At 39.4% G+C, this 27919-nt stretch overlaps 4 protein-coding genes across 5 annotated transcripts; 2 read left to right on the top strand and 2 right to left on the bottom strand.

Annotated features, from left to right (window-relative positions):
- Nucleotides 1-13: 13 nt before the first annotated feature.
- On the bottom strand, nucleotides 14-1888 carry ccdc86 (coiled-coil domain containing 86). Its single transcript, XM_069715418.1, has 4 exons — nucleotides 1262-1888; nucleotides 683-812; nucleotides 516-590; nucleotides 14-191 (listed from the first exon to the last, which is right to left on the bottom strand). The coding sequence occupies exons 1-4, from the start codon at nucleotides 1780-1782 to the stop codon at nucleotides 45-47; spliced, it is 873 nt and encodes a 290-aa protein (XP_069571519.1). The 5' UTR covers nucleotides 1783-1888; the 3' UTR covers nucleotides 14-44.
- Nucleotides 1889-2363: 475 nt separating this feature from the next.
- glb1 (galactosidase, beta 1) lies at nucleotides 2364-10823 on the top strand. The gene is made up of 16 exons (XM_069715406.1): nucleotides 2364-2569; nucleotides 3147-3316; nucleotides 3870-4020; nucleotides 5186-5246; nucleotides 5325-5419; nucleotides 5540-5720; nucleotides 5998-6056; nucleotides 6147-6268; nucleotides 7235-7275; nucleotides 7391-7503; nucleotides 7700-7774; nucleotides 7923-8012; nucleotides 8105-8218; nucleotides 8591-8722; nucleotides 9005-9244; nucleotides 9918-10823. Exons 1-16 carry the CDS (start codon nucleotides 2510-2512, stop codon nucleotides 10170-10172), a joined length of 1959 nt encoding a protein of 652 aa, XP_069571507.1. The 5' UTR covers nucleotides 2364-2509; the 3' UTR covers nucleotides 10173-10823.
- A 1675-nt stretch (nucleotides 10824-12498) lies between these two features.
- cldnd1b (claudin domain containing 1b) lies at nucleotides 12499-18148 on the top strand. Its single transcript, XM_069715371.1, has 5 exons — nucleotides 12499-12597; nucleotides 13096-13411; nucleotides 14164-14271; nucleotides 14496-14633; nucleotides 16280-18148. Exons 2-5 carry the CDS (start codon nucleotides 13126-13128, stop codon nucleotides 16498-16500), a joined length of 753 nt encoding a protein of 250 aa, XP_069571472.1. The 5' UTR covers nucleotides 12499-12597; nucleotides 13096-13125; the 3' UTR covers nucleotides 16501-18148.
- A 1605-nt stretch (nucleotides 18149-19753) lies between these two features.
- Nucleotides 19754-26194, bottom strand: LOC138630845 (N-acyl-aromatic-L-amino acid amidohydrolase (carboxylate-forming) B-like). Of its 2 annotated transcripts, none has more exons than XM_069715430.1 (7): nucleotides 26110-26194; nucleotides 22008-22234; nucleotides 21666-21858; nucleotides 21332-21422; nucleotides 21141-21248; nucleotides 20562-20674; nucleotides 19754-20400 (listed from the first exon to the last, which is right to left on the bottom strand). In XM_069715430.1, exons 2-7 carry the CDS (start codon nucleotides 22232-22234, stop codon nucleotides 20206-20208), a joined length of 927 nt encoding a protein of 308 aa, XP_069571531.1. In that variant the 5' UTR covers nucleotides 26110-26194; the 3' UTR covers nucleotides 19754-20205. The 2 variants fall into 2 exon arrangements, with proteins under 2 accessions (XP_069571531.1, XP_069571530.1); XM_069715429.1 differs by lacking the exon at nucleotides 26110-26194 and adding an exon at nucleotides 25235-25448.
- Nucleotides 26195-27919: the final 1725 nt, after the last annotated feature.

Here is a 27919-nt window from a genome sequence, read left to right as displayed (position 1 = left end):
ATCAACAAAGTACTTAACAGATGCATTTTATTGTTTGACGGTCTTTAAGTAATGTCCTGGTCCACTTTTTTTTGTTCCTTGGTTTTCACATTCTGCTTCTGGGACTTCTGCAGCAGAGCAAGCGTGTCTCTCTTCTCGATTTTTCTCAGTTGTTTCTTCTTCATCCTCTTTATCTTTGCTGTGTTTCGGATCTGTGGTACAAAAGAGACGAGACGGTCAAATCTGGGTAGACTGAAACTTTTGTTCATGACATGAACCGTCTCCCACTTTGTCGAGACAAAGTTTGGAGTGTGTTTTGACTTAATTATCTTATGTGCTGAACCGCGACCACTTGTATATTCATCCTAAACTGTGCATGCACTCCATACTAATATTAGACCGTAAGAATATGCTTGATAATGGTGCGGTTGCAATTCAAGTTACTAATGTTGTTTTTGGTCCAGTGAGCCTGTCGTGTATTACGAAGGTAACGTCTATGTGTTTTACTGTACTTGTATGAACAAATGTCGACGTACCACTTGAACAATCTCTGATTTGCGCTCGTTCTCTGCGCGACGTTTCAAGTTTTCTTCTCTCCGGTTCCTCTTTTCCTGTTAAGGCAGGTGAAATGCAATAAATTAGAGGTGTAAAATGCTTTGATGTTACAGTGGTTAAGCAGACCTGGGTCCCGCTCTTTGCCTACCTCTTTCTGTCTGGCTTTCTCATTTTTAAGCTGCAAAGAATATTGTTTCAAGAGCTCCTTCTCCCGCTTGGCCGCCATCTTCTTTTCCCAAGAGGAGCACAACTGTTTGTCTCTTACCACAGCAGAGAACCTGGAGGACAAAAATCACATTTGTCTGGTTAACTGAGAAACCAGATGATCTTCGAACAGGGTTTCCCCAATTCCCATGTATCCACATCACTGGCAAAGAGATGGTCAATACAGATAGTATGTGATGTCAACAGCAACATACACTGCTTTAATGTACAGAACATTTGTACAAGTTGTTGTCAGCTGTTGTGGTTAATGTGGTTTGATGACCAACCTTAATTAAACATTTTACAGATTGAGTTAACAGGGGCTGTGCTTAAAGATCTTTAAAAACCCCATGCTGAAAGGGGTAAACGACCTAAATCGTCAAGGCAGCAAACTCACTCTTTTTTTGACATAAAAAGAGAAAAATACAGTTTCAGTGGACGTTTTCCAGGAGCTCAGATTACTGCATGCAGAGGTGAATGGTCAAACTACAACATTAAAAAAAAACACTCCCGGCTTCTTCACCTCTGCTTGTTACGGTTCTTCCACACTCGTCCTGATTTCGGTTTCCCCAGAGGAATGACCGCGTTTTGTTTCCCACTTGGAGCCAGGTGAGGCTTCTTCTTTGGGATGGTCTCTGAGCTCGCAGGTGCCGTCTCTGCTGGCCCAGGCCCGGACAGATGACCATGAACGTCGGCTTTATCCGTGTCCGCTGCTGCAGCCTCGGTCTTCGGCTCTGCCGCGACACCGGGCTCCATTTCCGCAGTCACGTCACACTTCTCCTCGGCCAGACTCTCGAGTTTCTGCTCCGGCTCCTCCGTGTTTTTTTCTTCCACCGCCGGCAGCTCCTGGAGGACGGATCTCCTGGTCCTCCGGGTGGGAGTCCTCACAGGGGCTTCTGAGTCGAGGAGTGCGGCGGGAGTACGCACTCTGCGTCCGCTGCGGGTCCGCCTGGTCTCCACTGGAGGATCCTGGTCCTGTTCTTCTCCTTGTTCTGCCACAGACACGGCATTTTCTTCTGACATGGCTTTTGTCCTCTTCGACATATTTTTTTCTATAAAAAGTGACTACACCACATTACTCGGACAAACTTCTGTACCCACGTGTGATGACTCCCGGACCTGTGTGCGTACAGTGCGTATTTCCGGCACACAGCTGGTCGATAAACAACACAGCATTGTATTGCATTACCGCCACCTCCAGGTCTGGAGGAGGAACTGCAAACATGAACTTTGCACACCTACTTCAGTTGATGTAAAAATGGTTGTTATAACTTTGTTATAAATGTTCATGTTAAAATGTTTTTCATACATGTAAAATTAGAAAATAAAGATGTAACTTCACACATTTCTTTCATATAATTATTTATTTTGCTCTACACATTTTCATCTGTAGGCTATGTTTGTCATTTAAAATGTTTGCCAAAAAAAAAATCTCCTTCCTTTGAAACCGTTTTCCGCTCAATAATTAATCTTAACTGCTCCTGTTTTATTTTTAGACCAGATTTCACTGTGTAACGATAATCATCATAATGCGTCAAAGCTCGTGAATAAAACCCGCAACACTGCCATCTATTGGTTGAAAAGCGTCAATACGACAACATGTCACATGACTTTGCTTCCGCGTCTCATGATGCCGCGCCATAGATTGTTCATAACAAGGTAACACACCCATTCAAAAATATCACAGAAGACTCGGGGGGTTTTGTGCAAGTAAATGCTGCATGTGATTAAACTTTCCACCTGAAGCGGAACACAGGACTCGTGAGACCTCATGTCTCTGCTCGGAGTCTGCACCATGCTGCTGCTGCTGCTGCTGCTGTTTGGACAATCAGTGAGTACAACTGACCTTTAAAGTTTTTAAATACATATGTACATATATACCTGCAGCTCTGCAGCCTCATTACAGGAACATGAACTTAAACAGAGAGAATAACTGGTTTTCATAAAGGGTTGCCTTTCAAATTGAACACAGGATTTGGACCAACTGGTGTCAGACAGTAAAGGTTTGGTGACATTAATACTGTTTGTAAACGCTGTGGTAAAGGTTCGTAGTTTTAGTTATTGTTTGTGCTTTTTTTTTTATTGTTTGTACTTTTTTTTTTTTTTTTTTTTAGAAGAAAAACTCATCAATACACTCATATAGTCTAAAATAATGATGAAGGCTTTATAATGTCTTTATCTTAACAGTATTTTAGAAATATGTTGGTACAGGTACACTATTTTGTGTTGAGTCATTATTTACGACGTTTAGTAGATCTGTGACCACTACATCCTTAAGTCAGCTGAGGTGTCAGCCGTGTGCCATAAAACCACAAACCTTTTATTTAATAGAGTATTACGTGACTGTGTCTCTATACACATAATGTAGATTCTGGTGCGAGTCAAATTGTGTTGTGTTGACTTTGCAGCTCGGGGCGCCTCGTTCTTTCAGCGTGGACTACCAGGACGACTGCTTCCGCAAGGATGGGGAAATGTTTCGTTATATATCGGGAAGTATTCATTACAGCAGGATCCCCCGAGTCTACTGGAAAGATCGTCTGCTTAAGATGTACATGGCAGGACTAAATGCCATCCAGACGTACGTTTACTTCTCCTCTCTGTTTTTGTTTGCTTTACTCTGACTTTTGATTTGTTATTTCTGTCAAATATCCTTTAGGATTGTTCCAATGTGCTTCAGTATAAAACTGAAACGTTCTCATGTTAGAGAATTATCACCTGAGGAAAATGTTTATATATCACTAAACTAAACGGCCTTATCCATCAGGAGTCATGTTTGTGGAATTTCATGCATGTTGGCAAAACCTTATCATTGTTACATATTTGCTCTTTCATTAGTAACTGTACAGAAATGTGAAATATAAGCTCAGTTTTGTTTATCAAAGTAAATCGTAGGGAAAATTCAGAGTTATTTTAAGTTTTACTTGATGAAGAAGTGAGTCCAAGCAATCAACAATGAGCAGGTTTCGTCATTTGATTCTCTGATCCTGTCAATATGATTTTTAGGTTGAGCCAGAACTTTGTTGGATTTGATTTACGAGCAGCGTAGGATGACATTTAAAGTATCTTGTGTTTACAGCGTACATCCTGTAAATGTTTGTTTGGATGATACTGACCCCTCGGTCACTGTGCAGGTACATTCCCTGGAACTACCATGAAGAGTCTCCAGGCCGGTACAATTTTAGTGGAGACAGAGACGTGGAATATTTCCTGAAGCTGGCCCAGGACATCGGTTTACTGGTCATCCTTCGGCCGGGACCCTACATATGTGCAGAGTGGGACATGGTGAGAGATGCTGTCAGGGAATGTGTTTACTTCGTGTCTTTGGGCTACTCGGAGCCAAGTAAGAAACTGAACATAATTTACTCTTTATTAAATGCACTTGCCTTGTCCAAACAATGTGGAGACCTGAGTGATATCAGCCTATATGAGTGGGAGGTAATACAGTACTAAATGGATGAGAACAGGATCCATTTGAACCTAGAATGAAAATATAAAATGTCCACGGACCCAAAACTAAACTATTAGTTGTGGTTTACTGTTGGGGAAACAGGAGCCATGTTTTAAATGATCGTAACCGAAAAACAAATTTGTAGTTTGCTGCTTTGCAGGAAACTTCAGCTGTATCCTGATAACTGATGTCAGTCAAATAAATTCCCAGGACACAGTAAACATGTGCTGCTTTGTGAAATTATTCATTGAACTAACAGCATGTTAGCATGCTGATGCCAAGCTCATGTTTACCATATTCACCAACTAAGTTTAACCCGATAACACACTGACATTTGCAGTGGGAATGTCTTTAGTTTTGCAGGTATTTTTCAAATAAATGTTGGAATCTGAAATCTAAAAGGAGAGTTCACCCCAGTGATGCTGTTAGATGAAAGTTAGATGAGCTGGACAAAATTTTGTGGCAATCCATCCAGATTTTGTTGAGATAAATCAGTCTGGACCAAAATGGTGGACAAAATAAATTGCCGACCCTGACTAGCGTTGGTAAAAAAGTAACAAAATATCCATAGAAACATCTTAAACTGCTCCTGCAGATCAGTATGTCCAGTTTGTTTCATACAGTCGTCGTTCCTTTAGCTGTGATAGGATTAGGCAAACTGCTTCCATGTTGTGCTGTCACTGTCCTTCAAAGCTTGAAAACTATTTTCAGCAGCATTTTTTAGATAATGTGTTTGTCAAGATGGTGAACACATGAATGGGCAGCAGAATGCATCGGGTTTTTTTCCCCGTGTAAAAATTCCCAACTGTTAGGATCCATTGCAGTTGACATTAATGCAAGATGACCACAACCACTGTTCTTTGTGTAGGACAGACCTACCGTTTTGTAAGTCTGTTTGAAAGCAGCATCTTTTTAAATATAACTGGACTTTTGCTACATGTTTTTGGTTTATTTTGATTTCTCATCCTGTCATTGTTACGGTGTACTTCTGTCTTCCAGGGCGGTCTGCCTGCCTGGCTTCTCAACAAGAAAAACATTGTGCTGCGATCTTCAGATCCAGGTAAGAAACAAAAAGGATGAGTGATGACAACAAAATGCATTCTGCAGTCTATATAACACTGTAGTTTGTGTATTCTAGATTACATCGCAGCTGTGGATAAATGGATGGGGAAATTACTGCCTATGATGAAGCCATATCTCTATCAGAACGGCGGTCCTATCATCACTGTACAGGTGAGTATGGAGTTCTGGACTTGTACCTGTTGTTGTTGTTGTTGTACATCACATATCGACGCAGGACTTCATTCGATAAGAAAAGTTATATCTCCCTCATGGTATACTTGTTATTGGTAGGTGGAGAATGAATACGGCAGTTACTTCGCCTGTGACTATAACTACATGCGTCACCTGTCCAACCTGTTCCGGTCCCACCTGGGTGAGGAGGCGGTGCTGTTCACTACAGATGGGGCTGGGCTGGGCTACCTCAAGTGCGGTGCAATACAAGGCCTCTATGCCACTGTTGACTTTGGACCAGGTAGGAATCGCTTGGTGTCTACCCAATGTTCTGCATCATTAACACTTCAAATCCAAAGTGCTGTAAATTCAAAAAATATGATGCGTTGATGATTTAAAATTCTATTAAAATCAGCTGAAGATGCATTACACAGTGAGGTACAGTACTTTAAGTTGTGATTCAAGTGGCTTCTTGTTTGTCGCTACACTGACTCAATGTCGCATTTTCGATTAGTCAGAAGTCATGAGGAAGTTTCACAAATACGTGTGTGCTCATCGTCGCCTTTTGGTTCTGCTAGGTTCCAATGTAACTGCCGCCTTTGCTGCACAGCGACACGCTGAACCTCACGGACCTTTGGCAAGCATCTCCCTCTTTTCATAATCTCATATTTTAACAGTGCAGCACATTTTCTCTCAGGTGCTCATCATGTCGCGTCTTCCATCACAGGTGAACTCTGAATTTTACACCGGCTGGCTGGACCACTGGGGATCACATCACTCCGTCGTGTCACCTGCGTTAGTGGCCAAGAGCCTCAATGAGATTCTGTCTATGAGCGCAAACGTCAACCTGTGAGTCTGCACATTTCTATGATGGGTTCAGCTACACTGATGCTGAAAAATGAAGAAATGTACAACTAAGCCTGTCATTATTATTATGAAATAACTGATCATGGTTAATTGCAATAATTTTCCATAGTTGTAGGACTGTTTGCATTCTTCTGTGTGAAAACAGCTGACTAACAGTATCATATTTCCTTCACTATTTCCACGTCATTATTCACTGTTTGGAAGGTGGCTGGTGCTCTTTTGATGACATCATTTCGTTGTGCCCCCCTTTTCTGCAGCAGTTTAATGGCACATTATTGGAGAATTAGCACCACCAATTGTTTATCTCAAGATGCTTAGCCTCCGATTGTACAGATTGTTTTTGGATGAGCATATATCGCTATCAAATTTAATGATTTAGTGTCAAAGCCAAAGAGTACAGAATAACTGGAAACATTTTGGTTTTGAACCAGATGAAAAAGAAGAGCCCAAAAATTTGGAGGCAATTTTTTTGGCGGGGATTTGGAACAAAAAGCTGGTGGTTTAAGGGAAGTTAATAAAAAAAAATCAAAACTATTTTTGATAGCAATTATTTGTAGGACAATTAATCGTCACCAAAATGTCATTATTGTCACAGCCTTATATACAACAGCATAAGAGATGTGCAGATTCACCACAAGGCCAAAAATGTGTCAGTATGATTGGAGAATGTTTTTATCCACTAATGTTGTGTCGCCCTGAAGCTGGCAACATGCATTGCTTTGACATGTCAAAATGATCATACAAAGGGGTAAATACATGTAAGAATATAATAATTATTACACCAAATAATTGGACTCTAGTTGTTTGCTCTACATTTTCAAATGCACAACACCTAGTCAAGAGTGAGTGAGCAAAAGTAATGGAGCTCACGTTTTGTTTTTGTGGTTTGAAGTTACTAGAGGGTGGATGCGCTTTATTTCTGTCTCACTTTGTTTCTTCGTCCTGCAGGTACATGTTCATCGGAGGAACAAACTTTGGATACTGGAATGGTAACAGACTGGTTTGATGAGATGATTTCAAATGACTCTTAAGCCACTTGAGTCTTGCAAAAAATGATTACCAGAGGAAAACACTAACCACCTAATGGTCTCTTCACACCCTCAGGTGCCAACATGCTGTACACTCCCCAACCTACGAGCTACGACTACGACGCTCCGCTCACAGAAGCCGGAGACCTCACCGAAAAATACTTTGCCATTCGAGACGTGATCAAAATGGTACAAACACAAGTGTAGGCTTCTACGTCTGCAACCTCTGATATCTGGTAGTAAAACTAAACATAACGGCATCTTAATAATATACACGAACTATAGAATATATAACATTTAGCCTTTTTTTTTTTTAATTTATTGCTTTGGAGCTAATGCCTGATATCTGTCATTTGGAAGAACTAATATATCTTCCCCGAAATAGTACCGTACGATACCAGAGGGACCGATACCACCAACAACACCAAAGTATGCATATGGTGCGGTTACAATGAAGAAGGTAAGCACTCAGACGACTCTGTGTGTACTAATCCATTAAAATCCATTAAGTATTTTCCAAAGTTTCTATTGTCTATCTATCATAACTTGACAAGTATTGACTTATTTTATAAATCATGAGGTAAAATGTGATGTTCTGGCACCTGCAGCTGCAGACGGTATCAGATGCCCTAGAGGAACTATCTTTCTCTGGCCCTGTCAAAAGCGTGTACCCTCAGACCTTCACTGACTTGAACCAGGTACCCCTCAACGCATTTTTACACTTTTTCCAAATTTACTAGCAATATTGATTTTTAATAATATCATGGATGTCTTTCCTTGTCTCCTCCAGGCTTTTGGTTATGTGCTCTATAGGACGACCCTGCCTATGAACTGCAGCAAACCAACCCCACTGTCATCTCCACTGAACGGGGTCCATGACCGAGCGTATGTGTCCGTAGATGGAGTGAGTCTGATCGTTTCTTCTCGCATGTTAATCTGAGCAGTTTTATGCGCACGCCCTCTTGATGTGATGTCACATTGATTCGCTTCATTGTAAAGATATGACTGTGCTTCCTTCTATACTTAACTGTACATGTTTATTCTTTGCAAACAGGTCTCTTGAAATAGAATACCTGTTTGAGTAAAGGATTGAAAACAAATGTCATGGTTCAAAGTGTAAACATTTCCAGTAATATATCTTTAAACTAAGCTTTAAGATAGAAACAGTGATATTTACTCTATTTCTTCTTCCACAGCTGGTTTGTACTGATCAGGAAAGCCTGATTATTTCTCATATAAATTACGCTTATATAACCGATGTGTATTTGTTTTAAAGATGGCTGTAGGGATTCTTGAGAGGAACAAAGTCCTAACTTTCAATGTGACCGGGAAGGCTGGCAGTCAGGTGGACATACTGTTGGAGAATATGGGACGAATCAACTACGGAAAAAACATCAACGACTTTAAGGTTGTTATTTTACACCTATATTTCAAAGCTAATATTTTTCCTTTGACATTAGGAGACTGCCTTAATACCATCAGGTTATACTGGTGTTTAAATGTTGAAAGACAGTCGGACTAAGACTACAGTAAAAGAAAAAGAAAGAAATTGTAGACATTTTTCAGTGTATCTCTTGATACTTAATGACAATCGTGGATGTCAGAAAAAAATTCCACTTCCTGAGAATTAAAAAAAAAACCTCTCTAACTAGTTCCCTTTCTGCTCTCCCCTTCTGCTTTCCGACGACAGGGTTTGGTGTCCAATCTGACTCTGGGCAGGGACCCACTCACCGGCTGGACCATGTACAGCCTCAGGATCGACGAAGCAGTCCGTCAGGGCCTCCTCGGGGGACGAGAGCCCACACCGAGAGTTGCACCTCAGCCTGCTGTCCTCTCCCCTCCAGCCTTCTACAGGGGAAGCTTCATCATCCCTGATGGCATCCCAGACCTCCCACAAGACACCTACATCAAGCTGCCTAACTGGAGGAAGGCATGTGACCCACACAGGACATTTAGATGAGGACCTTTTTATTATATTTTAATCAGTAGAAAGTCAATGAGCCACTTTTCACAACAGAAACTGATCGCAATGTTTCATATTTCATGAGCTCTACTGTAATTTAGTGTTGGGCAATTGGATGATGTATTGATTAGAATATGGGGGAAAAAATAACCTTAACCATTTTAATAATTAATTATTCTTTAGGTCATTTATAAAGCAAGCATGCCAGACATGCTGGTTTCAGTTTCTCAAATGCAAAGATTTACAGCTTTTCTCTGCCGTATATTCTTATTAATTTTAAAATTGTTTGGTTTTGGAGGACTATAATACATAATAAGATTAATATAAAATAATTTTCAGCACCTTAATCAATAATGAAAATCATTGTTAGTCATAGAATTATAAAGTAATTTTATGTGGAGAGTTTTAATATATGAAATATTTAACATTTACTAAAATTTTTAGATTAACATGTGGATATCAAAGGACTAGTCAGATTATCTCCTCAGTAATACTTTACTCTTTAATTTCATGGCAGCTTCATTCCTGAATCAGTTTCCTCCTTTATCATTTGTCCTTTTGTTTGTGCTTTTTATTACATAGAAATGCATAACCACAAATAGACTAATTATTTGTCTGTGTGAATTTGTGTGGTTTTCAGGGGCAGGTCTGGATTAATGGCTTCAATTTAGGACGTTACTGGCCGACTCGAGGCCCTCAGGTGACACTCTTCGTCCCTGCCAACATCCTCAGCACAGCTGCACCAAACAATGTGACTATCCTGGAGCTGGAAGGGGCTCCCTGCAGCTCCGGGCCGTGCACTGTGGAGTGTACTGCCACCCCCATCCTGAATGCAACAGTCCAGTCTGGCTCCAAACAGCACAGGGGACGGTTTGTTAAAGAGGATTTACTGTAAAGATAAGGGAGCTCTCTGCTGCACCAAAGGAATCAGTTTGCACTAAAATCATTGATGTAACAGTCCTAAAACAACTCCTGTTGTTTACACTGGGTATGGCTTCATGTTTTCTGAAGCTGTAGTATGTGGTTAATTTGGGACATGATATCAATGATCAGATGTCTGTATAAAAAAATTATGAAATGTATTTTTTTGCCAAATTCTGTGTGTTTCTGACACATTAGGTGTGGGTGTCTCTACCTCGCTGATTCAAATGTTTATCTAAAGCCTCTTTTTTTTCCTCAGTAAAGGCATTATTTACAATTAAAGCACTTCTATTTCATAGCAACATGTATTTCTGAGAATGTTTTTTTTTTTTAATGTGAAACCCACCTTAGACCGCTGTTTCACAAGACCTGGATAAGGGATCAAGCTGCAATTTTCCAGGCCGAATCGAGCCTTGGTTCTGTTCATGAAAGCAGTTGCACATAAATTACCGTGGATATTTATTCTGTTGCAACAAGCCTTCTCCAGACCAGGGTCACAGCCAGGCTTGATAAACCATGGTGCCTTTCAATCAGAACCAATTTCTTACAGTTATTCCACGTTCCATGTTGGCCATTGTGTTTTATTTGTATAAACCTGCATTAAATAAAAAATTGGGTGAATGAAGACTACTGTTCATTTGAGGTTTGTTGGATTTTTTTATTGCAGCTGTTGTAATGATTAGAATTGGCATTTTAAATGAAGTGAAGAAGTGTTTTAATTGAAATTAACAAGTTTTTTTTTTTTTTTTTTTTTTTTTTATTAAGTCAGTGTCTAGGGAAATATATAAAGCATTTGTAAATGTGTGAGTTTCTCCCTTTACAAGAATGTGCCCTTTTGAAATGATGTCATGCTGATGAAGAGCTCATAAAGAGAAGCGCTTTGGGGAAATTTAAGGGGTCTAAAGAGAAAGGGTTTTTCTCATTGGATGCTGCACGTTGTGTCTATGCGTGTCTCATTTTTGCTCTGATGCACGTGTCATTTTTAAACGTGTACGTGTTTACATGAATACACAGATTTTTGTTGACCAATAGTGACCAAGTTTTAATTTTCTAAAACCATTTTACCATTTACCACTAGAAAACATCAGACACCAGAAACACTTATCACGTTTTCATATAAAGTTTTATTCTTGGCACATTTAAAAAAACATCTTGGGTAAATTTATCATTTCAAAGTAGAACTGCAACTATGGATTGATCAGTCAATTGACAGAAAATAAATTGGCAAATATTTTCAGCGTGTTGGTCAGAGAAAACATGGCATTGGAGACATTGCTTTTTGGTAAAAGAAATTGTGATGGTCAATTTTCACCATTAACATTTTAAAGACCAATCATCTGATTAATCAAAAAAACAAAAAAGCGCTTTTGTTGCAGCCTTACTAGAACGATTTTATTTAAGCTTGCTTCTTGGAGCATTAAAAATCCCACTGACAGGAGAACAGTGAAATGTACTGTCTTTAATTTGGAAAGGTGAAAAAATTTAGGAAATCAAGTTATCATGCGTTTTTGATGTTAAATATTTTTAAAAAGCTTTAAACTACATTTTACTGTGGGATTTACTTTTACTTACAAAATTTTACTTTTTTTTTTTTAAAGGAAATCTTGTTAGTGCTATTCACCCAAAACTCCTAAAAACATTACATTTAAAGGTCAACTCAGGTATGAAGTAGATTACATGTCTCAACGCTTAAAGCTGTCACGTGTGCACACCTAAACGTGTCACGTGCATGTTTTTAGGCTTTCTCTTAATTCTTGGACCGTGTTTTGTACCCAGTGAGATATTTTACAGCTCTTCTATAAATTTGCTGGCATTGTTTCAAAGACCTTCAACAACTACATTGCTGTACTCGTGCAATCTTTGTAGTAACAAAGATAAATAATTTATGACATAAAATGATTTTAAATCAACAAGCACATATTGGAGGATGGGTAGACCAGGGCCAATTTATCCTAGCTCTGACAGGTAGCTCTAAATTGCGGATGTTAATATTAAAACAATGATGATCATGGAAATTGGGATATGCGGCAGAATTTAATTTTATTAGACTGGATTAATCGTTCCAAAACACTCTGAAGCAGAAGGTAGCGTAATGCAATTGCGTTGATTTCTACCAGTTGCTATTTAACCAACAGGAGTAAGAAAACACATTTTAGCTACACAATCTCCCAGTTAATAACCGAAGTGACAAGAATAACAAGAGACAATTTAGATTTTGTTTTCCTGCTAATCGACTGCTCCATATCCAAATCCAGTAGGGGGCGGTAATACACCCGCAGCGTGTTTGACGAGCTCCGTTAAAACTCACAGAAGAAGAAAACCAGCTGGCGGAGGCCCGCAGGAGTTCTAACGAGCTGAGAAGATACAGCTATTAATGGAGGACTTTGTCCCGTAATGTGGTAAATAAACACTTGATTTGAAAATGTAACATTCATGTTTTTAGTTAAACACCTCGCTAATGACGCAACCAGCTTTTGAGTGACACTGAATAGCGTTAGCTAGCAAGTGAGATGCTAACTTCCTGACCCAGCTGAGGAAGACTTGAGAGATGTTTGAAACGGAGACAACATTTTTAATGAAATAAAAACATTTAACATGATCATTTGTTGCCGACCGGATGCAGGCAAAACACCCTGTATGACTTCACGTCACAGTTAAAAGTGTCTAAGCTGACGTTGACCTGTGAATGTTTGATTTATCGGCGGGTTGTGATAAAAGTCGTCTTGACAACATGTGGAGACAAAAAGACACGCGGAAATGTCCGCGTTAACCAAACAAACTCGGGCTGGTTCACATTTCAGGAGTGAAAGACAAACTTTATCTCCTTTTAAAAAAAAAAATTGTTTAAATCAGACACTGCTGTCTGTCTTTTCTTTCTTTCTTTTCTTTTTTTTAAGTGATCAAAACGAGCTGTCTCCGTCCAGATCATGGTGGACAATCGATACGCCACAGCTCTCGTCATCGGCTCGGTGCTGAGCCTGCTGGCCACGGTGTACCTGTCGGTGGCTGTGGGAACTCAGCACTGGTACCAGTACAGCAGCCCGCCGGTGAAACACAAAGGCAGAAACGCCTCCGAGCTCAGAGACGATTTCATGAATGGAGAATCCGACGAGAAGACCAACGCGGAAACCATGTTCCGCCTGAACGGCACCCTGGGTCTGTGGTGGAGGTGCATCCTGGTGCCCGGCCGGTCGCACTGGTTCAAAGAACCGGGTATGTTCAAAGTGGTGCAGCTTTTTCCATTCGCCGTTTTCCTCGTGAGCTCAGTGCTCCCGGTACTTGGTTTTGAGTCTGAAAGTTAAAGATCACAAATGTTAAAAACCAAAAAAAAAGGTTTCACAAAAAAAACAACCAAAAAATCTATGGATTCGGGGAAACAAATCCATTTTAAAAAGATTGTCGTTATTTTATATTTGTATTTATTGTATTGTGGAAGTTATAAAAAAAAAATTCAACTTGAATTTGATATAGCTTTTGCAGGGAAGTGTGATTTTTTTTTTTTTTTTTTTAACATTTGTATTCTTTGATCTGAACTACTCTGGGAAAGTTAAGAGGAAAACTGGAAACATGAATGTTATAATTGTATCCATCACACTCGTATTTGGCTGTATGGATCAAATCTATCACTATGTTGTGGTAAATATCGAGCTCAAGTCAATTTTGAAGAAATTGTATTGAGAACCATGTAAATACGGGATGCACAATTTTGGCTTTCTTGCTCATGTCCCCCATGCCGATTGTTATCCACGTCTTTTGTCGGATGCTGATGTATGCACATGTTCTATTCCGTCCTGCTCGTCGATTTGTAATATTGCTTTTTTGTACATCCAGAGATATAAATGCAATGGCTGCCTTGGTATCAGTGTGATGTCGGGTTTCCTCAACCCGATATAACATCCTATATATTATGTTGGTAAATGAGGAAGAGAACTCATTGAATTTGTGTTCTCTGACTTTGACTTTAGACCCCAAGATGGAAACCCAGTGCGTGAGCTTCACTCTTCCTCAGCAGTTCTCCCCAAAGTACAAACAACTCGGGAACCACAACAATGAAGAAGATCTGCTGAGAACATGTGAGTTTACCGTCTTCCCCACCTCTGTCTGCAGATAATGATATACGTATGTTTTTCTCAAATAAATTCTCTTCAGTTCAGACTATTTCTCTGTGGTGAACTTGTGCCCATCTTGGTCCGTTTCACTCCTGTAACTGTGTTCACATCCACCCGCCATCACTAAATGTGAATCGTATGGACACAGATTCTCCGAGTTAATCGCGTAATCATTGTCTTTCATCCAGACTTGTGGCGGTGCCAGTTCCTCCTGCCGTTGGTGTCTCTGGCACTGGTGTTCCTTAGTGGCCTCGTTGGAGTCTGTGCCTGCCTGTGCCGCAGCTTCACCCCCACCTTTGGTGTGGGAGTGCTCCATCTTCTTGCAGGTGAGAGAAATATGCACATATTCAAACCGCAGAACGCAGAAAAATGGACGTAAATTCTGTCATTTCTTGTGTAGGTTTTTGGAAAGGCACCTAACACTGTTAGACACGTAACGTGAATTTAGGAAAAATCCAAGGGTTTATCCAAACAAACTTTTTTAAATGAACATCGGTTTTTAGCAGACTTTCTTGCAAACATATGGTTTGTGTTAAAGGATGTTTTTGAGAAGTGGGATGCAGAGGTGTGGTTCATCTTTAAATAACTGCTGTCAAAAAAAAAAAAAAAGTGTCCCGCTGGTTATTTTTTAAACTGTCCTCAACTTAAAATAAAAATTCACCACTTTTTATGTGGATGTCTACTCAATGTCGAAGGTAAATGTAGTCAAATAAAGCAATAGGTTTTTCAGTATGTGCTATATTGACAGCGAAATCAAGAGGGTTTTTTTTCTGAGTATTCGTGCTTGCAAAGCCGTGTCTGCACTGCCTCCATGTACCAGGATGCATTACGCACGAGCTTCTGATGTTTGATCCCCAAATCCTTCGGTTCCCTTTGCCAAGTCTCTCCCTTTTTTGTAGCACTCGACAAAAACAAATGATAAACAGCCGGATGATATTGGTTGCAGACTACAAAAGACAGGAAAGACCGTTTTTGTAAGCAAGCTCGTCACTGTCAGAGGCTCCTGTCTCCAAACAGGAGTAAACGTCTGAAATAACAACGTACACCACTTTGATGTGACATCGCAGGGCAGCGTCATCCAATTTCTGCAATTTGTCTCTGTCTCTAGACTGTCTGAAAATGTCCAACAGTGCTCTCCACTTTTTGTGATGGCCGGCTTTAAATTTAGCCTTCGAGTACAGCTGTTCACAGCAGCTGTAAACAGTTTTGCTGTCTAACGCGGCTGGACGAACTAGTTCATTTTGAACGTACCCCAGCACGTGTTCATCTGGTGATGATGAAACTTCAGCCTGGTGTTTGACCTGCAGTGATGCATGTAAGGTGAGTTTTCATTCAGGCATCCTAAACACGCTGTAATGGAATAATCCATTCTTTGTTGTTATTTATTTAGGTTGTCTTTGACAGCTGATAGTGTGTAGAGACGCATGAAACCAGGGCATAGAGAGAGGAGTGTGCAACAAAGCTCCCCTGGCAGGGAATTAAACTGTGGATGTTGTATTAATATGCTATTAGCCTTAAACATTTGGCCACTGGACACTCAATAATAGCTTTGTTTTTTTTCCTTAAGAGGGCGATTTTCCCCACAAGGTTGTGTTCTGATTTCGACCGTAAATCAAGAGCACAGAAATCCATTCGCTGAGATGATTAAGACGGATCCTGATCAATCTTGTGAATTTTGTTGAGATGACAGTCTTAATCTCTCATGAGAAACGCTGTGTGGTGTTGCACCTCCGCTCTCCTTCCCTCAGATGGAAGACTTTGTAATATCTTCGTCTGATGTTGGTGAAAACGACATTTGTTCCAGATGAGGTGTGGCGCCTCTGCTGTAATGAAGTGTGAATGAAAGCCTGCTTGTCAGACAAACTGCAGTTTAGTCATCAACATTACGCTGTGCTGTTAAGACCCTGTTGATCCAGGTTATCCAGTCTCTCTCATCTTAACTCTTCTCCACTCTTTATCTTCTACTCATCAGGTCTGTGTTCCCTGGGCACCGTCTGCTGTTTCCTGGCCGGTGTGGATTTGCTCCACCAGCATTCCACCCTGCCAGAAGGGGTGGAGGGCTCGTTGGGCTGGTCTCTCTACCTCGCACTCATCTCCTTCCCTCTGCAGATGATGGCAGCCGCTCTGTTCCTCTGGGCGGCCAGAAGTCACCGCAAGAATTACACTCGCATGATTGCTTACAGGGTAGCGTAAAAGGGAGAGACTGAAACAGCGTACGGATCTGAAGACGATCTAAGAAATGGTTTCTGGCTGAGATAAGATGTAAATAGTGCTGGTTCTAACTTTTTACTTCCTCTGTCTTTTAATTGATAAAAAAAAAAACAGACCTAAAGGCAGGAATAACTAAGTTTGTTGCTAATCATTATAAGCAAATTTGGGTTTAATACCATTTGAGTTGTCATCTCATCTTTTATTTTTTATTCATCTGTATCTTACCCAAAGCATGTTCTTCAGAACAAAGAGATTATTTGTAACTTCTGGTGTTAACTGTGTTTCTGTGCAGTATTTTGTTGCCTTCTTTTTGGTTGCCACTCCTTCTAAAGCTGCTCACCACATTGCCCTTAACTCAATTCTAGATTATAAACTCGCACAGTCACAAATCTCAGACCTGGAGACATCCAAGTCAACAAAGCTTTCTTTATTAGTGCATGACAAAAATTAAACAAGCCTCTTTTTCATTTTTGAAGTGTTTTGTTGTGTCCTTTTATTTATTTTTTTGTACAATGTTGAATATCGAGCCTTCGCTGTGCATGCCTTTCAAACTGACATTTCCATCATCTGTGGTAATTGTTTATTTCAGTCTGTGGTATGTGCTGAATAAATGTCATTAAATGTCACCCACTGAAAATGTAACCACTCATCTTCCAATGACACCTCTGGTAATAGATCCAATGTGTGTTCATACGATTCATTTGAATGTTTAAAAAAAACCTGAATTGATTTGATGCCACTCGAGGAAAGCTGTGACCTTCAGCCCCAAACTGTAATGCTGCCATTTTACATTCACAATAGAGAAGTTTCACTGTTTAAAAGAACTTGAATGTTTTAAATTGTAGTTGCGGTCGGTTCTCTGATCTTGTTGAACCCAGTTTTAGCAGTTACTTAAAGGACCAGTGTGTAGGATTTAGGAGGGTCTAATGGCAGGAAGGGAATATAATAGTCATAAATGTGTTTTCATTCGTGTATGATCACTTGGGGGGGGGGGGGATAATCTTTGTGTTCCTTACCTCAGAGTGAACCCTTCATAGCTACATTGGGAGCGGGTCCTCTTTCACTGACCCTGCAGTGTTGCACCAGCATGTTTCTACGGTAGCCCAGAAGGAACAAACCAAACACTGGCTCTACAGAGGACCGTTTGTGGCAAACGTAGATTCTCTTGCACGCTTTGAAAAGCAGGTTGAAGCCGTTGCTCGCAATTTGCAACCTCACCACCACTAGATGCCACTAAATCCTACACGCTGCTCTTTTCCCTGACTGGTTGGACAAGTTTTGCATCAGTTTAAGCTTTTCCGATGTTTGTTGGTAAAACTTCGGAGGCGCAGAGACTTTGTACTTTGAATAACAAATGAATTTGTTAAATTTTGCATATCCTCATGAAGCTATGTCTTAACACTTGACATTACTGTGGAAAGTGAATGAATTTGCTCCTTTTTCTGGGTCAAATTCCCAACGTACTCATTTTTTTTTAGCACAGACTACAAATTGTGATGTTTTTGTGTCACAATGTTTTGTTACATTTCTGATGTGTGTGTATGTACTCTGGCTTTTGTAAATGTTTTTATGTATTCTGAAGCACACTACTCATTTCTGTATTAATAAATTTGACATTTGCTGACTTTCATAGTTGTTTTTGTGCTATTCTTTTGAAGAGTGAGTAAAATCGAATGACTCCTTAGTGTATTTGTTTAAAAAAAAAAAAAAAAATGACAGGTTTCTAGCCATACTTGCTGCAGGGATCTGGGATTGTCTTGTCACTGAGTACATCCACTTGGAAAATGTTTTTCTGTCTGAGCAGGACGATGACATGCAGTCGGTTATGTTGTGGATTATCACAACAAAGATACAGATGGACAGAGACCGTACTTATGTGTTCCACAGTTTTTTTTCTTCAGATAGCAGAAATACAAGAATGCCGTTTAAGGGTCTGGAGTCAGAATACAAAGCACACAATTTATTTTCCTGCATTTTTTTTGTTTTGTTTGAAACCTCTTACTCCATGCTTCTCCTGGAGCAGGACTGGCAGGGCTATCTTTAAACAAATCTCGATCTATCTCTAAAATTCTATTAATGCCTCACTATAGAAATTGTTAGAATAACACCTTATTATCTTACAGCAGTGAGTCTGTCTTTGTTCTCTGCCTTGATAACCTTGGAAGATAATTCATTTCCTTTCTTTAGCCTTTAAGAATGTGAAGGTCGAGATGATCTCCTTGTCTTCACAAGCACTCACACAAGTACAATATGATTGATTATATGTGTGATTTCTGTCTGACTATAACTAATATAATTGATATTAAACCAGGTATTGATGAAATAAGACCGACATGAAGTTCCCTTCCAGGTTTTTGAGTGTTTCGAGTCTCTCAACAAATATTTGGATGTAATGCCATAACGTTTGGTACAGACTGTCATTTCCCCTTCAGGAAGATTTATTATAGCATAGAGCAGGTATTTCATAACTTTTTATTTGGCACCATGTTTAAGAAAAATATTAAATTTCTCCAATTTGGCTTTATGACCAAAACTAAAGACAACACGTCAGCTCCAGCAGCCAAGTACTTAACGGGTGATTTTGATGCTCATTATCTTAATTAAGTGTGTTAACAAACAAACATTAACGTGCAACATAAGGCATAAAATCAAGCATTTACTTCAAAGCACTGCTATACAGTGCCTACAGTATAGTCTCACGTGGTGTTATTGTAGACGCTCAGTCAAAATCAAAGCCACATTCATATAGTTACAGATAATACATTTCACTGAATGAATAGACAGACCTACTTAGTTGAAGTTAGTAGCTTTTTTTTTAGTTGGACCAAGGACTGTGTCATGCTGCATAATTACACGACAAAGATACAGGTAAACAACGTAGTATCAGGACATAGAGGGGCCGCTGCATCTGAACGCGCCGCCATCACCATGGCAAATTTCATTACCTAACCTAACCTAATTACATTTATTATGTCACCATTTAAAGTAATAGTTTTCTTCGTATCTGCTGATCCTTTCAATGATGGAATAATGTTCACTTGCAGTGTATTTCTGAGAAAAATGTATGTGAAGTGTGCATAGTCTTTTTTTTTTTTTAAAATTTTTTTAAATGTCTCCACCCTGATGGAGGGCATTGAAACCATTCTGTTGTACATCATAAACTACTAACATGGCTGTCAGCAGGTGAGTAGATCCACTGGAGTTCAGTTTTTATAAACCTTACAAAAGATCCAAGTCAAGTCAAAACACAATGTTTAATAGTTAAAGCGTTTCATGTAACAATTTTTCAAACATGCCGTTTTATATGATTGCTGTAGTGCAAAGAGATCAGTGTCCACCAGATCAGGTAAATTAATTCTGAAAACCTCTAGAGTAGGAAGAGAACTTTAACTCCAGATCACGCACAATATCACTCATTCAAGTACAAAAACAACACTGATGCTGCAGATAATCTTTGAATTAAGCTTCACAGAGGTAGTAATGTTTCAGAAAGGCTGGATTGCATTTCAGGATGTACTCATGTTATTGAAACATGCACCTGTAAAATTTTAGACAATCATTAAGTTTGTGCATTTGCTCATTTGAGATGATTAAGACGTGTGCAGTTTAAAAAGATTTTTCAGAGATAATGATTCAGTCTCTACGGTATATTCTGGATCTGTTCTGTCTGTCTGTCTGTCTGTGTTCTCAGTCCTTCTTTACAGCGACGGATGGGAAGGTCACCTTGGTCTTCCGAGCTAAATGGAATGCAATCTTCTTCTCGTAGTAGGCACATTCATTCACAAAGAAAGGGTAGAGGTCGTCTCCCTCATGCTTCACCGTCTCGCCAGAAAATGACAGGAATATAGGGTCGCCTGACCGGAGAAGCTCAAAGTCATTATCCTGGAGGAAAACATGCAAATGTGGCATTTACTGTTTGTCATAGTCTTCTAAATAGGCTCCATGCATCCTTGAATTCATGCATGTAAATGTTCAGATGAAAAAACAGTGATGAAGCAGATTTATAGTGAAGGCTTAGACTGTGCATTCATCTTGAATTGTACCTGTAGCTGGGGGTGTATGGCAGAAGTTATTTCACCGGTCACTGGGTCTCTTGGGTAGTCGATACTCTTCGCCCAGATGTATGCTTCCACTTCACCTCCCTCAAAAGTACGACCTATTGGCACAGGACAGAGCAGTGCTGCTGCGGTCATTCAGGGTTCACAAGCCATGTAGATACTTGTGGCTTAATTAGGCAGGGTTATGAGATATGCGCGTCCAGATAAAGGCTGCTCTATACGTTGTGTTAGGCTTGAGACCGAAATCTCAGAGGCATAAATATCGAAAGTTATCTCAATGGCGCCGTAGATACAACAAAGTGGAAAAACTGTAGACTATAAAAAGCCTTTAAATCAATATAAAAATCAAAGACAAGCAAAAACTTTCAAAGAATAAGAAATTAGGGCAATAATGGGTCAGTAAAAAACCTCTGAGTCTAAAGAAGTTTTGAGATGAAATTCAAAGCACACCAGCAGACTTTGCTCAACTGACCCATAGAGGGAGACACACAGCATTTTCTTTTGTAAACGGTTGGGCTAATCCTTTAAAAAAAAATTTAAAAAAAACCAGCAGTTGTATCTTACCAGAATTGAACTCCTGAAGCCATTCTATAGTGAGATCCACCGCCTCTTTCATCATGTTAAAGATGTCGGCTCTGAGCACACCGTTAGGTTGAGCACCGACCTCTATTGCTGCAAAGTAGGAGAAACACTTATCGAATGCTTTAATCAGTTCAGTTATTCAGAGGAAAACACACAAAGATACACTCACTTACAGAAGCCATGCTTGCCCACTGAATCCAGGGAATAAGCCTCAGAAATCGGCATGTCCAGCTGGATTGCTCTCACAGGCGTAGAAGTCTTACTCTGAAAAACAAATAGGTTGACTGTTTAAAGCACAGCATGTTTTAGTACGGCTTGTTGAGCTATAAAATACAAGCACAGCTTTTATCCTGGTATTTAACCATAGATTCACATTCTGACTTTTTTTTTTATTGAGACCATAATTTGGTTTCAATGTAATACTCCTTTAGAAGAAGTCAGCTGACAGATATCTTGAAGTCAAATTGTGTCCCAAAAACGTGTTGGATGACTCCATGAAGCCTGTACCTGCATGTATTTGCAAATGTGCAGGGTGATCCAGTCTAAGGAGTAAAAGATGAGGCTCAGGCCCATGTTGGCAGTGGTGTTGTGGAGATCTATGATCATATCCATAGCCTCTTCGCTTCCTTTGGGCCCAAGTTGAGCATTCAGCTCATGAGCTCGCCTCAATTCATAGGGTGTCGAATCTGTTATGGGGGAACTGGGAGCCAGAAAATGTAAGAAATAATGGTCTGATGTAGCAGTTTCCAGTTTTGCTTATCACAATGCAGACCTTTTAAATGTGCAAGTTATTAGCCAAAGCTGTTTTAAATAACAGAATCTAAGTTTTGGTCCAACTATTTAACTTACCTCAGCAAGTCATCTGTAAAGCAGCGGTTGAGGTCGGTCTCTTGGTATCTTGTGCAGGCGTCCAGAGCCCGAGGGTTTGATAGCACCGTGGTTATAGCAACAGATCCAATTTTTTCTACCTTCTGTTTCTGCATTTCTTTTACTATGTACACCCCTGACATCTCATTTCCATGTGTGCCGCCACAAACAGCAACACGGGACAGTGGTGAGAAAGAGACAGGCTCCATCTGTTAGCAGGAAGAAAAAAGAGGCTGTTAGCTGATCGTTGTATTCATAAACCTGCAAGTTTAAAAGCAGGCAGAAGAAATCAGGCTCACTCTCTGGTCGGAAACTATAGTGAAAAGAACAAAAGTCTTGCTGGATGACAGTGAGCTAGTCATTTGATGTAATAAGTAACTTACACAATCTCAGATACATTAAAGGATTTTTATAGATCTTTAAATAAACATTGTATGCAAGTACAACATTAAAACGTAGGAACTGATTAAACAGCTTCTCTTTTGTTTGTTTGAACTCTACTATAAATGATTGCAAAGATGACTTCCTGATAACAAACAACTGTCAACTGACTAATGGGATATAACCTTGAAAATCTTTAGTTTAAAGTGATGAAATTCAAGTTAAGACAGATAAAAACTACCCTTCGTTGTTTGTTTGCCAGTGAAGTCGTCAAACGTCGGTTTCTCAGAGGAAGGTCTTTAGTTTGTGTCCCTACAATCATTTCCGCTTAATTTGTGAGTGAGCCTACGTGACCGAGATGAAAAAGCTTCTGCATAACAATATTTTCCTATTAATGAATCTGGCAGTAACTTTCCTGTGACTCATTGGTGCTATTGTTAGTGGACTACTTTCCCAGCATTAATACAGTTGTATTTATATGTCGCCAAAGCACCAGCCACAGTAAGTCAGCTGAATAGTTAAATGTGACTGGAATTATCCCCAAAGTGATTAACTGAAAAAAAAAAAGAGTTGCTGCTTGTAAAACAACACACAACTCTTCAACTACAGTGAAAATAATTGATTGTTTAATTCAACAACACTGCAGATATTGTCATCAATTCGGTGTTTCATACATCAAACCTAAACATCACATCAAATTTAAACTTCCTATTCTGCCTATCTAATATACATAAATTATTTCTCAACCAAAGTAATTTTATGGAAACAGCTAGATAAAAGTATTGCTTTGTTACATTTTTAAATACTACTTTCTCTTTTTGTGGAACCTGGTAAAACACTGTCCAAAACTGTTACTATATGAGAGTATAATACTTGTATAGCACATACTGCATCTACAAAATTAACATACATCAACCTTAATGCTGTGTTAAAATGTATATTACTGGGACTTTGTACTCATTTTTATGCTTTGGCAACGTTGTTTTTTGAGCCTTTCTTGCCAGTAGAGCCCCTTTAAATTGAATTGATATTAGAACATTGCTTTGCTTTGTGAGAATGTTTTGACAGCCCTGTTGGTTCCTTTAAACTGACTTTTGACAAAATAAATACCCGAGACAAGTTAACAGTTATTTGAAGGGAGTTAAAACAGGTCATCACAGCCACTCATTTACAAATGTACACAATATATTCAGTGGATGGATAACAAGAGCTTAGATATTAGCACAGCGGAGTTGCTGAGTGCAACAGAATGACAGGAAGGATATAACATTTATATAGCATAGTAAAATGCTCAGTGATTGTATCATTGACAATATTTTGGAGGAGTTTTTAACAAATTGCTCTTTTATTGTATTTAAACTATGAGAGTAGGTAAACACTGATCACATGACTAAGAAGTTATTGCTCATTTGAGAAAGGAAAAATAAGAAATCCCTTCTCTGTTTGTGGTTAAGAACACTTCAGAGTACGAAAAGTTAATTAGTTTTTTGTTTGCTTTTTTTTTCACTTTTTGATCTTTAAAGAGTTGTCAGTGCCTTTGTTTCCGCTCACCAAAACAATTGCAGCATTGTGTCTTGTAATTTCATAAGTGTATGAGCTAAAATATTTTTGAAAGGGATCAAATTATTTTTGTAATCAATTATTTTATTTTATTTTAATTTTTTATAGTTTTAGTGGCTGGACAGCTAAATCTTTTGAGGATGTTGGAGTCATGAAATGGCCTCATAACATCCTTCTTAATATGGTTCACTATCCCAAGTTCAACTCTATAAACCACAGGGGATCAAACACACATCTGCTACAGGCCCCCAGCTCATTTGTGGACATTCAGTCACTGCCTTGTGACTGTAAGCATATTTTGCCTCTTTTACATTTCAAGTTTTTTGAATGAATATGAATAGTGAATAGCTACTGTATCACTTCCATCATGTACAGGGATGTACCACAGTTTTAACATAATTTTAAGTGTGGATACATTACAAGGTCACAGCTATTCTTTATGTCATTTATGTATATATAAAAAAAAAAAATTCAGCCAGCTCTCTCCAGTTATTCATTGGTCCACTGACCAAACACTGACATGATGCCAAGTAAACAGCTGGATCAGTATTTCACAATACCAACAGTATAAAGTAATAAAACCCTGCACTTTTACTGCACTATTGTTATTGTAAATGCGATAAGACTTTTGAACACTCCCATTTAACATTCAGTCTACAAATATTTAAAAAAGGAATAATTTCACACTATAATGTATTTTTCTAAGTAGATCTCAGTGCTTAGTAATGTATTTGACAACAACTATAACCGCTCCTGTAGAAACCTAAGTGGACTGTTGTATAAACAGATAATAAATGATAATTTAATGAAACAGTTGTAATAGTCTAAAACATGTCTTTATCATAGAAGTTATAATTGTTTTATTATAAATGTACATACTGCTGATAAATCCTTAATCCAAAAAAGGAGTTTGGCAATGTGCACTGATATGCCAATTGAAAACACTGCACTTTTGGAAAAACTTGTGCCTGATTAAATTTTTCTACACACCTATCTACCAAATGTGTGCTGGAGGACACTCACTACAATAACAGGAGTGTGACTATTTGTCATAAATTTGTCTGGAACACAGTTTGAAAGACTCTCGGGTACAGCAGGCTGCCTCAGTCATACCGTCTTTTAAAGTCTTTCACTGGAGCGAACAGTTGTTCAGCTCAGCTTAAGTTACAAGATTACAAATGGAAAAACATTAACATGACAATCGCTTTCACCAATAAGATATGCATGAAATATAAACAGGAAACAAAGTTAAAGATGTAATTTCTTACCTTTTTAACAAAAATCTGCCCTGATTAGCATACAGTGAACTTCAGCAACCTTTGAACTTAGAAGGGGAGTCAGGGCAGTAATGCAGGATTTCATAACTTGAAAGCAAAACACTTCGGTCACTCAGCAGCCACCTTTTGGATCATTTAAACATTTATATGCACAGACGTGAATGAACGCCAACACAGAGCCAGTAGGACAGGCTGTTTTGATTTCCTTGTGTTTTTGTCACCTTCCTGTGGCACTCCTCTTTCTCTTTCTTCAGATCAAATTTCAAGCGGAGACATTTTGTGATGTAACAGGAACTCGCTCTCTGTTATGTTCTGCCAAACCAGCTGGCGCCGCCTGCAGTGCAACTTTGAGCTGCTGTTGCAACAACAACAACAACAAGAGTAAATGGCAAAAGTAGTTGCTCCACCGATGCTGAACCCAGAACTTCTGCAGATATATCATATGTATTTAAATGCTAAAACGATTCCCAATGATAAATATATATAATGGAATGACTGGAATTCTTTAGAGAACAAATCATTATTAACAAAAAGATCAATTTATTAATTATGGATACTTTCAGGCAGAAGTGGGTTTAATGTTTTGGTGGCTTAAAATTTCACTTCTTTTTTTTTTGCACGTACATATCTCGACACTGTAAATTTACAGTATATCAGGTGTAATAGACTAGTCTGACTGTGGTAGTCCATGCTCTCCTTTTTTCACCAGTCAGCACTGCTTTTTTTCCCCTCGACCTTAACCCCACATTTTGTCCTTATGTTTTCTGCCAGAAGATGGCAGAAAAGCTCTCAGGCCCAACAACGAATAAACCGTTTTCCTCAGTGAAGCGATTACAATATCGACAGCGATGACACTAATGACTCACTGTCAGGAGTCCGGTTTTCCTGTTTTGCCCCCGATCACCTCTCCTCCTGTGTCCCCTCAGTCCCCTGTCTGCTTGTTCTGTGTCCTCCTTTCCTCACCTCCCGTGGCCACGCCCCTCACCAGTCCCAGCAGATGCAGCCACTCACCCCTGATCACCACCTGCAGGTGTGCTGCATCTCCCTGATCACCTCCCCCGGACTATATGTACCCTGCCCCTGCACTCCTCTGGTTGTCGGTTCATTTTTGTTAGTCACCCGTCCGTCCCCCGTCTGTCCCGTTCCCGTTCCTGTTCCCGTTCCCGTTCCTCCTGCGGCGCTCACTGTCAAAGTCACAGGTGGAGTTGCCCTCCCGAGACTCGGAGGGTTATTGACGCCGTTCCTTCCACTGGTCTGCCGGTTGCCCTGCCAGCCGTGTCTCCCCGGATCTGTCGGTCGAGTTGCCCTCCCGACTGGAAGCAAGTGGACACAATAGGTGCCACCTTTTGGTTTGTTTGTTTTTGTTTATTGCAATAAAGACTGTATTTTGGAACTGATACCCAAGTCTGTGAGCTTGCATTTGGGTCCTGGTAAACACCACCTCATGACACTCACCAATTTATTTCAAATCAATTTGGTCCATTGATTTCAATGCAGTTATAGCATTCATACTAAAAATAATGTGAACATTAACTCTAGTATCAGGTTAACAGACAGAACCGAGATAGATCAAATAGCATGTCAATATGTCCACGTTACAAGACACGAGACATAGGCTATTGGTTGAAGGTGGTGAAGTCTTTGCTTTTCATCTAACAATGAAACTGAACAACTGTGTCACTTTTGCTGCTTGTGTGCTGACAAGAAAAAGATAAAGCCTGTGGTTTAGACACAATTACACTCCTGCTGAACAAATGTAATGTTCAAAGCCACGGGACAAATCATGGAAATAATCTAACCAGTTAAATAGTCATGAAGTGTCAGTGTTACCAATGATGATTCCACGAAACCAGCAGGCAATGGAAATGTGTTTGTATGCCATCCAATTTCAAATTGTTACAAAAGACAGAGACAGGACAGACAGATTGAATGTCCTTTATGTATAGCTATGATCTTGTTCAGGATGTAAGAGGATGCAAAACATCTTTACAAGTTTACTTTTCTCCAAAGGATTTTATTAATTTAACTTGGTCAAACTCTTCTTGTCCGTTAGTTTGAGTGTTATTTGCTTCCATCAAAATCAAACTTCATAAGCAGATCATCTCCCCTGCTGTTTACCCTTTGTGATTAAATGATTCCTGAATTATTCATATACAATAAAAGGAAACAAATCTGAATGCAGTTAATGATATTGTCATTAGTCACTTAATAGATCGTGACCTTTTTAGTATGGAGGATGGGTGTGTTAAGAGGAGGTTTGAAAAGTGACATTTAAACCAGGGAGTGGCCCAAACGAGGTAGCTCTGTGTAATGAGGTCCTGCTGAGAGGAAACAGACTTCCTGACCTTCTTTTGGTGGTTTTGTGCTGTGCACAGCTTCAGTGTTAACAGTGCCTTTGTGAAAGTATTGATGTTTTCCTGTTTTGTTGCATTCGAAGCTGGATTTAAAGTGGATTTTTATTTGGATTTCATGTTATTGAACTAACAAAAATTGTTAAACTGGAATGAAAAAAAAACTTTTAAAAAAAGAATCAAAAATGGAAAGTTGTAAGTTCACATTAATTCACCCTATTTGCTGTGAAACCTCTAAATAATCATGTGTTCATGGGAAAATTTCACATTTCCCAGTTGAGAGCGTCCATGAGGACAATAAATAAGCATAATGACAGCCCTAAGA

The sequence above is a fragment of the Brachyistius frenatus genome, unplaced genomic scaffold (assembly GCF_029030835.1).
Source record: "Brachyistius frenatus isolate BFR_SWC_R1_liver_20210118 unplaced genomic scaffold, ASM2903083v1 Contig_142, whole genome shotgun sequence".
Lineage (NCBI taxonomy): Eukaryota > Metazoa > Chordata > Actinopteri > Embiotocidae > Brachyistius > Brachyistius frenatus.
This window is presented reverse-complemented; position numbering and strand designations above follow the sequence as displayed.

What these genes read in the sequence shown, in the direction of transcription:
- glb1 (XM_069715406.1), top strand. Translation starts at nt 2,510, where the DNA reads ATGTCTCTGCTCGGAGTCTGCACCATGCTGCTGCTGCTGCTGCTGCTG. An exon ending in AAACTTTGGATACTGGAATG is followed by an intron (nt 7,276 to 7,390) that starts GTAACAGACTGG and finishes TCACACCCTCAG; the next exon opens with GTGCCAACATGCTGTACACT. An exon ending in AGCTGCCTAACTGGAGGAAG is followed by an intron (nt 9,245 to 9,917) that starts GCATGTGACCCA and finishes TGTGGTTTTCAG; the next exon opens with GGGCAGGTCTGGATTAATGG.
- cldnd1b (XM_069715371.1), top strand. Translation starts at nt 13,126, where the DNA reads ATGGTGGACAATCGATACGCCACAGCTCTCGTCATCGGCTCGGTGCTG. An exon ending in AGAAGATCTGCTGAGAACAT is followed by an intron (nt 14,272 to 14,495) that starts GTGAGTTTACCG and finishes TCTTTCATCCAG; the next exon opens with ACTTGTGGCGGTGCCAGTTC. An exon ending in AGTGCTCCATCTTCTTGCAG is followed by an intron (nt 14,634 to 16,279) that starts GTGAGAGAAATA and finishes TCTACTCATCAG; the next exon opens with GTCTGTGTTCCCTGGGCACC.
- ccdc86 (XM_069715418.1), bottom strand. Translation starts at nt 1,782, where the DNA reads ATGTCGAAGAGGACAAAAGCCATGTCAGAAGAAAATGCCGTGTCTGTG. An exon ending in AGAAAGCCAGACAGAAAGAG is followed by an intron (nt 591 to 682) that starts GTAGGCAAAGAG and finishes CTGCCTTAACAG; the next exon opens with GAAAAGAGGAACCGGAGAGA. An exon ending in AATCAGAGATTGTTCAAGTG is followed by an intron (nt 192 to 515) that starts GTACGTCGACAT and finishes TTTGTACCACAG; the next exon opens with ATCCGAAACACAGCAAAGAT.
- LOC138630845 (XM_069715430.1), bottom strand. Translation starts at nt 22,234, where the DNA reads ATGGAGCCTGTCTCTTTCTCACCACTGTCCCGTGTTGCTGTTTGTGGC. An exon ending in AGTGGGCAAGCATGGCTTCT is followed by an intron (nt 21,249 to 21,331) that starts GTAAGTGAGTGT and finishes CCTACTTTGCAG; the next exon opens with CAATAGAGGTCGGTGCTCAA. An exon ending in CCATACACCCCCAGCTACAG is followed by an intron (nt 20,401 to 20,561) that starts GTACAATTCAAG and finishes GTTTTCCTCCAG; the next exon opens with GATAATGACTTTGAGCTTCT.